Source organism: Limulus polyphemus, unplaced genomic scaffold, assembly GCF_000517525.1.
Source record: "Limulus polyphemus unplaced genomic scaffold, Limulus_polyphemus-2.1.2 Scaffold3853, whole genome shotgun sequence".
NCBI lineage: Eukaryota > Metazoa > Arthropoda > Merostomata > Xiphosura > Limulidae > Limulus > Limulus polyphemus.
Genome location: NW_013669463.1, coordinates 6897 through 19172, shown reverse-complemented (window position 1 = coordinate 19172; position 12276 = coordinate 6897). Strand labels below are relative to the sequence as shown.

The 12276-nt window shown below is 32.5% G+C and overlaps 1 protein-coding gene across 2 annotated transcripts in view; it reads right to left on the bottom strand.

The window, feature by feature from the left end:
* The window catches only part of LOC106470164 (cGMP-dependent 3',5'-cyclic phosphodiesterase-like), a 53753-nt gene that overhangs the window by 35565 nt on the left and 5912 nt on the right, over window positions 1-12276 (bottom strand). For both annotated transcript variants that reach the window (XM_022398744.1, XM_022398743.1), the window contains exons 6-8: window positions 7541-7609; window positions 3762-3886; window positions 2473-2584 (exon numbers count right to left, since the gene is read on the bottom strand). In XM_022398744.1, coding sequence (XP_022254452.1) covers window positions 2473-2584; window positions 3762-3886; window positions 7541-7609 — 306 coding nt within the window. The remainder of the gene's footprint in view (window positions 1-2472; window positions 2585-3761; window positions 3887-7540; window positions 7610-12276) is intronic.

Genomic DNA, 12276 nt, shown 5'->3' with positions numbered 1-12276 from the left:
AACGATTTCTTACTGTTCTGGTTGACAGATTACGACCAGGTAACCACTGCCTATTAAGACGGGTGCTTGTTGCAAACGGATTTCGTCTGACCAATCTACCAAGGCTCCTATCTTCACGTTAGGTTGTTACAGATGGTCGACCAGATCGAGGACGGTCCTTAACATTCTTAACATCACTGTGTAATGATAGCCAAGCTGTCTACCTATCGCCTTGTAGGACATACCAGCGGAATTCATGCCAATAATTTGCCATCTCTGCGCCTCTGATATCGTCTTCTTGCCATTCTTACTTAAAATGATTTTGCATTCAGAAATTCGGGACTTAAATACGGATTTGATGCACGAGAAAATAGTGCATATTGGACGTGAAGAAGGGAGCAAGTTGCACGTGGGGAAAAAAACGCGCCTGATTTAAATGTCACACCTTTAAATTATGTTTGAAATTATGAACATTGCTCAACATCATGAAAATTAAACCTTATTTTCAATAAGCAATCCTGAAAAATATTTGGGGGTGCTTAACTTTTTTCCAGGTGTATAGTTGAATTGCTAATTGCACAGTGATAGCATAAACTCAGTACAGATTAGCTATTCTCCATCTATTGCTACTAAGGTGTGTACAAGAATTACTTTTGAATGTGTATATGTATATATAAAACAAACACATTTATATGCAATGGACTCTAGCCTACAAATAAGCAATTTACTGGTCCTGAAAATTCATTATATGAAAAGGTCACAGTATACACTATATCTAAATGACTCAGTAATAAAACTGTACTAAGGAGGATTGGTTTCTGCAAGCCTTCAGGCAAGTTTCAACTCCCTTCCCATCAGTATTAATTAACTCTTACACTACTGAGCTTCTCTGACCTCACAGAATTCTCCAGTGATTTTATTGCATTCTGTTACTACTAATAATGTTGATGTTCTTAACCAGTCTAAGTAGGTTAAGCTTTATTAACATTACAGAAATAAGAAAACATAATATTATTAATAGGGAAAAAACATCTTCAAGTATGCTATATTATTTTTACTTTTAAAAAAATGATGACTTTAATAGATTTTTTTTATCTCAAGAAGTTCTATTAATATCCCTGTATCTATTGTTATCTGGATTTGGAGGTGGGTGATTAGTGGAACTTTCTAGTTGATTATTCTCAAAATACTTGGATGCTTGGAATACAATTATAATTGGAAACACTAATTGTGATTAGTTAATCATTTTCATGACATTAATTGATTTAATTGTAATTTCAATTAACTGATGATTATTTTATGTGACACTAATTGATGATGTTCATAGGTAATTAATTGAGTTATTGATGACATTAATTGATTTAATTGTAATTTCAATTAACTGATGATTATTTTATGTGACACTAATTGATGCTCATAGGTAATTAATTGAGTTATTGATGACATTAATTGATTTAATTGTAATTTCAATTAACTGATGATTATTTTATGTGACACTAATTGATGCTCATAGGTAATTAATTGAGTTATTGATGACATTAATTGATTTAATTGTAATTTCAATTAACTGATGATTATTTTATGTGACACTAATTGATGCTCATAGGTAATTAATTGAGTTATTGCCCACCCCTATCTCAATTACACACTATATCACTTTTTTTATTCTTTGAACACGAACTTCAACCTATATAATTCTAGACAGCATAATAAGACATTATTGCAGAGCTTGTGTTGAATTATCAAACCATTTCCCATTTTTGAATGATAGCAGCATAAATGAGATTTATTATGAAAAAACTATACCTCTTTAAATATTGCTGCAGTAATTGAAGGAAAACAGCCCAGAATCCAAAGTGTACATATATTGCAAATGAATACAAGACATAAGTAATGGGCAAAACACATAAGGAGTGTAGATGTGGAAGTTCTGCCTTGATTTATGTGTATATAGAAGTAGTCATAGTTTAAAACACTGATGAATGATAAAAGTGTTTTTATAATACTTTTAATGACGAAATTGGAGACTCACTGTTGTAACATGAATATGAAAATATTACAAAGAAATTTTCATATATGCTTACAAAATTGATTGTATAAAATGTTGGCATTTTAATAATGTGTTCTCAAATACTATAAAAAGGTGATGCAGTAAAAGCGCCACTGATAATAATAACTTCCAATCTGAATAAGTTATACACACAGAGTGAAACTAAAAATCAACCATGGGAATCTGTAGGGGTGGGTGGGAGGCAAAATGAGAAACGTTAATTATTTCTTTATTCATTCAGCATATGTATATGAATTTACAAGTTTTTTTTATTCACTTCACAATTTCACACTACTTTGCCCCCCCCCCCCCAAAAAATCCCCAACCCCTTCGTGGAAAAATTTCTGTGGATGCCCATAAAATCAACTATACTATTCTTATGTATCTATTTATAAATATAATTATCTACAACCTGATGATGTGTAAAACTTGCTGTAACTTACTTGGCACTGTTCTCTGAGACGTTTTTCTTCTTCGTAAGCCTGAGTCATGAGCAATAAAGGTACTACAGCTGAGAAACATTCTATTACCATCTCCTCATCTTCCTCTAGAAAGCTAAAGGTTTTATTAAAACTAAGACTATAAACCTTTCTCATTACCAGTGATATAATTCAAAGCTGTTTACAACAATAAATAATGTTAATTTCAACCAGGTTATTTAAACTGATATTATGTAAATATTTAAAGAAATTATTTTGCTTTACATACAGGATAAAGAAATAATAAGTTTTCTAAACAATAACTGTAATTTCTTGTAATTTTTTTCTTAACAGCAGTACATACGATTAACAACAAGTTTCCAGGTAATTCTACCTCACAAAGTTTTAAATTTGTGTTTTTGCTCAAAACACTGTATAGGTACAAAGTGTGTGTACAAATAAAATGGAAAATTGCTCAGTGTACTTACACTTCTATAGTTAAATCAAATAGATAACTAATGTCAAAGAAAAGTACACACATTTTTGGATAACATTTGAGATCTTTATGGTTTGGATTATAAACAGCAAACACATATGTCATCAGTCAAAGCAATTTTATTTAACAATTTCTCAGAATATCTGTTATCAGACAAATATTTTCTTTTTGCAATTTAACAGTTCAACAGGACATAAATGTGACATCTAGATTATAAAACATTTTCAAATATCCAGTAGATTAAAACACCTTCACGGAACATCTTAGATTTAAAAAGAGATCATATTCTTTTTATAACCACTTATTCTTAATGAAAGCAAACTTCCTATGAAAAATGTTGCTGCCTACAATGAAATATAAAGCAATACTGATATTTGCATTCTTCTATATCAAAGAACTACATAAACTTAATTCATATCAGGTCTTTTTTTTTTATCATAACAAAATTCACCTACATTAGCCTCAGTTTCTTCTCCGTTGTATGAAAAATCTACTTATATAGGATGTGATGACACATAAAATAAATTTGAGAATTTTTTTTTTAGTAAAGGTATATGCCAATTTAATCCTCCTTGCAGTGGCATAGCTTTGGTTTCAAAATTGGGGAGGACAATTTCTGTAGCTGGGGTATGCATGAGAGTATTCTATCAAAAAATAGTCCTTGAAAAAGTGTGGGAGACATGCCCCCATGTAAGTTACGTCTATGCCTTCTTGCCCAGAGTATGCATGTTTCCAAAATGGCTGCTAATTCCTGATGATCTTATAACATTAACTATACATAAATCACAGTTCAAAATGGAAATCTTTAAATCAGTACCTTTCTTTGTTTACAAGATTAGCTAAGATAATGACTTTGTCACTGTCTTTAGGATGCAAGATGGGTACACACAATAATGTGTCCGGTTGATATCCCAGCAACTTCTGAAGAAAGTCCTGGTGATCCTAGAAAAGTGAACATTACCTTTCTATATTGTGCATAATGCTCTGTATTTGAATAATAAAAATTAACCACTTAAAAAACCTTTACATTTATCCACAATGTTCATAATTCTAGCACATGTTAAAGAAACTAAATTATAAATATTGCAAAAAAGTTTTTCACCTTTATAATATAATTGTATTGAAAATCAGAGTTCAACATTAAAACAATAATTTGTTAAATGAACTTGAATTACCATATATATATACTAACCAATCCTGAAGAATTATTATGTATTGCAGTTCTAATAGTTACCAAGTGTGCTATTTACAAAACTTAATCATACATTCAACTAAATGCTGATACGTATAGTCATTCATTTGAATCGAGATTAATGAAGTGAAAGAAGAAAAGCACAGTAATGCAGACCATAAACTAAAGATGGTTTCAAATGCTATCTACATGGTTATTTTAGTTTTATTTATCTATAAATATTTTCACTATTCAATATTGTGCATAGAAAGACTTATTACAAAAATATTATTGTATAAACTTTCACAGTTCAAATACAACTGTCTATCAAAATGCATTTTAAGTACATAACATCAATGTTAATCTTACTTTAGTACTGAATGAGCAACAAAACTGTATTTATAGTTTTGTAATTACCAAAAAGGATGTATGTTATCATTACCTATGAATATAATTATGAAAACTTAAATCTGCACAAAGAATTACACATGTAGTTTTGAAAAGAAATATTCTTTATGTTGATACAAAGTCAAATGTATTTCTTGCTCAAGTTATGCATATTGTTCTGTGATATTTTTATTTTATCTATTTGTAACATGTATATTCTGACAATGAATCTGTGATTTAGCCAGACAAACTGTGTAATATTTGGTAACAAAGTAAGGTCCTCACATCATCCATAAAAGTTGGAATAAAACATAGAAATATGTAAGTCTTGAACTGAGGAGCCTTTTGCTGTGCCTTTTTCTATGGGTCATAGTGGTTTTATATCTCTCAAAAGTTAAACATTCTTACTCTTCTGATCATGGCTGTCTGGCTAGTAAAAGTCAACTCTGTAACCACTTATCTCAAGCATTAACTCTTTGGCTCACAACAAGTTACCAATGTAAACTGGTTTATTAGGAAGCCATTCTGCATCATGCATTTTCATGCAGCTCCCCTGTTCTTCTTCTTCAATAATCTGCAGCTCTGTTCTTCATTATCATCAATTTCACAGTTCTGCATCACAGCTCAAAGTTCATATTCTTCTCTTCTTCTACATTCTACAGCCTTATCTTCTTCATCATCATCACTATTTTCAATGTACTGCATATCTTTTCATTATCATCTTCATCATTATCCAGTTCATTCCTTTCATTATAAACAGTTTTCAATCAAGCCAAACTAGTTATGCTTTGCCACTCTGCACTAAATTTCTGATGATGCATTGCTTTGTACATGTTTCTCCAGTGTAGATGTTTTTTTTGGTATCAATCTGCAGTCTTCTTACACAAAGAAGTTTGAATGTTGGTACGTTAGCTTTGAGAGGAAAGCTATAGGTATTGTATTACAATAACACAATGACCTTGGGTAATGTTTAGTAAAAAAATTTCTCCATCTCTCTCCTCCAGTTCTTTGCAGTTATTGAGTTTACAAACTCCATATGATTACTCCTATGACACTTTGTATTGTGTAATATTTGCAAGAGGGTTGAGGAAATACTGGATGTGTACCTCCAGGAGATGAAATATTGTAAGTGTTCTGGTTGACTCAGAAATTTATTGATAGAGGAAATTTTATTTGATATGCTTCATTTCTTAACACCATTTAGTATGTATTGATTAAGGTCACATTTAATGTCGTTTATCTGGAACTGAAAAATCCCAAACACTTCCTTAATCACAATAGTCGAGGAGCTATTACCACAGAACTCACTTCTCTCCACCCACAACCTGACAAAAAACACTAAAGTGGCCACATCTTCGCTGAAGGAAAGGTATTATTGTCTTTCTGCTGTAATAAAGCATTTCTCTGTGATTTGCAACAGTTTTTGTCAATGGAAATGACTAAAGAAGAGACTTCATCAAAACTTTATGCAGCAGCAAGATGTATAAGTGGAGTAAGTGCTTGAAATAAAGTTGATGTACATGAGATCACAATGGCATTATTACGGAGGTGAAACTAGGGTTCAAGAGAGGCTATGTTACGGAACCTAGAGATTCATCAAAGAACAAAATTTGGCAAACACCTGCATAAGCAAGGTACCTTCAGGGAAAAAACAGTTGTATAGAAGGTGATTAGAGCAAAAAAAAAGAAACAGTCAGATTACTGGATGTATTAGGACTGGGATTTCTGAAGGATTTCATATACAAGAAACTCCATTAAAAGCAAACACAATAAGATCCACATAGCTGGAGAGATAAAGAACAGTCAGCTGTGAAGCCAGTGACTACCAATTTGCTACAGGTGTGACATTTGACAATAATAAATGAAAGCTGTACAGTGCGAATGGGTCCACACACAAGTGTTTGCAAACAAAAACCTCTGCACTCCTATTTATTTATTTATTTATTAGAGACAAAACTCAAAAATAATAGAAAGAACAGGAATGGACAGTTTTTCTCAGTTACTGAGGAAATATAAAGCAGTGATCTTGAACTTCCTCTCACAAAGAATGACATCAGCACAACTCAACAATGATGATAGTGAGAAGCAGTATGGGTTAAGTGAGCAGGAGAAGAGTATCACTACATTGTATTTTAGTTAGAGAAGAGCTAGAATGTTATATGGATAAGATTCATAGTGAGAAGAATAAGGAACAGCATCACACTGACAGAGCTAAGGCCCAATACAAGAAGGGGAGTAATATTAGAGTACAGTAGTTTGCCCACTCCCCCCCCCCCCCCCCTTTATCTGTCCCTTGATTAATAGAGGGAGCTAAAATTGCCACAGGGCATATACTTCTTTTGCAATCGTCAAATCACATATTTTCCTTTGATTCCTACTCAATCAGGATCATGTTTTAGGTTGATATTATTATTTTTTGATGAATCATATCATGATATGTACAATAATTGCACGATCAGCCTCCCAGTATTTGCATCTTTGAGGCTTACGTTCTACAGACGTAGGTGTAACTATCTTGAAAAATATGGCTTTCTGAGTTTGCTGTATCAATGGCCTTTTGATAGAGCAATCACTTTTTTGGTACCTGTAATACTGGATATACATTGAACCCTTCACACACATCCACAATATCCTTCTCATTGACTCATAATGTGTGTTAGAAAGGAATAAAAACAAATCTGAAGGGAATAGGAAAAATAATGAATAAACAATAAGCACATATTAATTATAAGGAAATGAAATATAGAGAGCAATAATTTTTGTGGTTCTCTTTTCTCCTTGTTTTAATATTTTAACTTTTTGTATTATGCTTTCTTTCTTAATTACTTTTTACTCATACTTTTCAAAACACTCAAACAATATGTGTAACTTACTAAATATACGCATGTTTTTGGTTGGTGTTTTTCTTACCTATTTTTAATTTTTGTTATTAAACTGGCCAATTGTTCTCTTCAGAGAATACTTATATACACAAACTTTTTTCTTTTACTAAGATATGACACCCAAGTGTAAAAATCTCTAAAATTACTGTTACTCACATTTTTTATGTCTTCCAAAACAAGTGATCTCTTCTCAACGATTGCCGTACTAAAACTATTACTTTGAATCTAAAACATATAAAATCATACAAAAATTAATATTTGTTGAAACACAATTGATTTTTGCACTTACTTTTTTTAAAATTATTATATACATATATATATATATATAAACCTATGCATACTTTATTTCACTAAACATACAGTCAATAAAAAGGTAAAAAGAGTAAATATTACAGGAATGCCATCTTTTATTGTGTGAAAAGAAGCTGCACCAGAATACAGCTGTGTTGATAGTTCACACTTTAATTGATTGTCATCCAACTAATAAGAAAGTTTCACACCAGTATAAAGCCTATAAAGGTGTAGGCAGTCATACTATGCCCAGTAGTAGTAGTATCAACCTAGTTATAGCTCCCAGAGACAATATTCCACACAAGTGTGTAGAAATCAACGTTTTAGCTAATGAAGGATACTCCATGTGAGAACTTGTGCCAAGACTCCATGTTTTAGTTGGAGCTGTATGCAAGACCCTAGAGAGCATATATAATACTGGTTTGTTAATAACAGAAGCAGATGAAATAGAAAATCAAAAATCTCTAAATATGATTCTATATATATATATATACATCTCAAGTTATGTTCTCTCAAGATAAATGATAGACAAATATAGATCTTGTTAATAACCTTGCTGAAAATACAAGTTTGAATGTTATCTCAAGAACAGCAAGATACCCATTAGCAAGAAGTTGTCTGAACTGATATGTAGCTGCTCAAAAACTACTGTTGAATAATCAGACCGAAAAGTTGAAATAGGCATTGGACCATAAACATTGTAGAAACAAAGCTGATGATGTGTGCTCCTTACAGATGAATGCAAATTCAAATTTTTTGACAACAATCAACAACAATTTTTGACAGTAGAAAAAAGAATGGCATCAAAGTCAATGGAGAACATCTATAGTGAAGCATGGTGGAGAAGCAGTACAAGTTTTGGGCTGCATCTCAACCGATGGTGTCAGTGATCTATACAAAACTGATAGCACTTCGACAGCTGGCAAGTACAGGAAGATTCTGATACATCATGTCAAATTATACTCATTTGGTAGATATTCATATTCCAACAAGACAATGTTCCTAAGCACTGATAGAGAAAATGAACTAAAAGGATATCTTGATGGAAAAGAGGTTAATGGAACACCAACTTGGCCTGCACAAAGTCTCACTATGAAGTTTGTTTGTTTTGAATTTCGCGCAAAGCTACACGAGGGCTATCTGTGCTAGCCTTTCCTAATTTAGTAGTGTAAGACTAGAGGGGAGGCAGCTAGTCATCACCACCAACCGCCAACTCTTGGGCTACTCTTTTACCAATGAATAGTTGGATTGACCGTCACATTATAACGCCCCCACAGCTGAAAGGGCGAGCATGTTTGGTGTGACGGGGATTCGAACCCGCGACCCTCAGATTGCGATTCGAGTGCCTTAACCACCTGGCCACTCACTATGAACATTCTTGATGCTGTATGGGAAGGTCAAAAAGTGACCAAACAGTTTGACTGAACTGTGTGAAGTAACACAGAATATTTTGAACAATATTCTACACTGGTAAACCATATGGCAGCACAAAACAAGGTGTAATTTCTTGTGCAAAGTAGAGTTCACATACAAAATACTAGTTTGTACAAATTATTTGCTTTTCTTCTCTATTTTCTGTGACAATGTTTTGTGCATCAATAACTTCACCACATAGTTGCCATTATTTGTGTTTTGTGGTTCCTTATGTGTATCTCTTGAGTTTTCCATAAATTATTTTCATTACTGTACATAGTAAACTACTAAAGTCAGGTCATATACTCAACTTTTCTGAAGTTATCCTGCAACATTTCTATCATCTAAAAAGGGATAAAATTACAGTGATTATATCACAAATGAAGCATCTGTTATCATATCATTGTGATAAAATACTGTAATATATTTCATTCTCAAATGTTAGGCTTATCAGTGTTGTCGATAGGCTACTGGTATTTAGTGTTGCATATTTAAATTAAGTGTTCACAGTTTGTTAGATGTAATGGGTGCAATAAGTGGGTTTTATTTGGGAACTCAGGACTGTTATGTACTTTTAATAAAGCTAGCAGTGAAGATGTGCAATTTGCTGGTAGAGTTTGCAGACTGAAGTAGTTAGAGGCTATCATAATTAATGTAGAGGCAATAGATAAATAGAAGGGTAGACTGTGGGAAATAGCAGCACGATTTCAAGAGGAGCTTAAGCTTTTAAATGTAAGGGATTTATCAGCTAAAAATGACTGTCAGGAAGTTAGAAAGAGTACTATTAGGGCTAAAAGTAGTGGATTTAATTGTAATGAACATACTCTATTAAGCAACAGATTTAAGCCCTTGACTTGTGCAGATGAGGAACTACTGGAGGGAAGAAAAACAAAAGGGACAGAAAAGGATGTGAATGATCCACTTAAGGCAGTTATAGTTATAGATAATTCTTTCACAAGGTATGTGGATAAGATAGTATGTGGGGTAAATAGGGAGAAAATAATTAGATTATGCTTCTCAGGTGGAGGATATAATTGACAGAGTAAGAGATATAATAAAAGGGGCTAGCAGTGATGTAGCTTTTGTTGTGCACATAGGGGCTAATGATGTAGGGAAAAGTAGGTCAGAAGAGCTAATTAATAAGTACAAGGATTGATAAAAGCATTTCAAGAAAAGGGCCATAACTTAATTTTGTTAGGGATACTGCCAAGAATTAATTGTGGGGGATGAAATTATAAGTAGGTCACTCGGGCTAAATGCTAAATGTGGGATCAATTTAATGGGAGAAAGGAGCTTTTTGGAAAAGATGGTTTACATTTAAGTAAGATAGGGGCTAGCTTGTTTGCAAGGGCTATTAACTCAGCTGTAAGGGAAGTTCTAAACTAGGACTAGACAGTGGTGAGGAGCAGGTTAAACTAAATGCAAAAAAATAAGATGTAAAAAAAAAATTAGCATAGAAAATTAGTATAGACGTAGTTTTAAGGGTAGGCTTAATTGTTACTATTGTCATGCAAGGAATACAAGAAATAAAACAGATGACCATAGAGCACTGGTAGGAATGGAGGATTCTGATATAATGAGAATAACTGACACAAGGTTAAATGTAGAATATTTAGATGACAAATTTATTTGAAATACAGGGTTATATGTTATTTAATAGGAATACAGTACTAAAGAAAGGGAGAAGAATGGCTTTATATGCAAAATGTGAGTTACATCCTGTTGAAGTTGAGGATATTAAAGATAACAGCAAGGAGACTGAATCCATTTGGGTTTTTATTAGCAAACATAAAGGGAAAAGGCTTTTAGTGAGGATTTGTTACAGACCACCAGATGATACTGATGAAATTAATGAGAAACTTTACAGCAAGATTAAGATTTCAGGTGTTAATAAGTTCATAATTATGGGTGATTTTAATTTCAGGCATATAGATTGGGAAATGTTAGTCAAACCATGAGGGAGAAAGGTTTTTGGTAATTGTTCAAGATGGTTTTAATCATATTTGGTTGGCAAACCTACTAGAAACAATGCTATTTTAGATTTATGTTAACTTCTAATACAGAAATGGTTGAGAGGGTGGAAATTGGGAACATCTGGGTAAAAGTGATCATTGCTCTATTAAGTTTGATGTTTTGCTGCATATGGAGATAAAGAATAATGATATTTTGGTTACAAATTTTAATAAAGCAAATTTTGAAGGGATGCGACAAGAATTGTCTGTTATGAACTGGGCAGCTGAGTTACTTGGAGACTCTGATCAAACAAGGAAAATTTCTAAATATTTAAGATAAACATATTCCTTATAGAAAGAAAATGGTGGCTGCAAGTAAAAAACCAGGTTGGCTCACAAAGGGTATAAGAGATAAAATTAAAGAAAAGCATCACATATTTAAGAAATTTAAATTGATTGGTATGACAGGAGATTTAGAAGATTATAGAATATCAAGAAAGTTGGTCATATTAGGACATAAAAAAGGTTGGTTGAAAATGTAAAAATTAAAAGTAAGAATCTTTTTAAATAGATTAAGGGTAAATAAAATGTTAGGATGGGATAAGACCTTTGGAGGATGATAAAGGAAGGCTCATATCTGATGATTATAAGATGGAAGGGTTGTTAAATTGTTTTATTTTCAGTTTTTACTAATGAAGATTTAAGCAATATTCCACATCTTGAACAATTGATAGATGGCAACAAGATCGAACAAGATGATCACATTAATTCTAAGCATGTTAAAAAAAAATTGGGAAGTTTAAATAACAATAAGCATCCTTGGCCAGATAATATTTCCCCAAGGTTTTTGAAGAAAGTTAAGGATTGAATATGTGAGCCACTTACTACTTTTTTTGTAAGTCCTTAAATAGTGGGTAGGTACCAGAGGATTGTAAGTTAGCTAATGTTACTCCTCTTTTGAAGGAAGGTTATAAAAATTGTCCCAGTAATTATAGGCCTTGGGAAAAGTTTGAAAAAAGATTCTTCGCAAAGTCATTTAACAAAGTTTCGAATTTTTTTTGGATAGTCAACATGGTTTCACTAAGGGAAAATCTTGTCTTATAAATTTTTATACATACTTTAAAGAGACTGCTGCTTATATAGATAAGGGTAAGGGTGTAAATTTGGTGTACCTGGATTTTCAGAAACACTTGACAAGGTGCCACATTAAAGGCTTGAAAAAAATTATCTTTACAG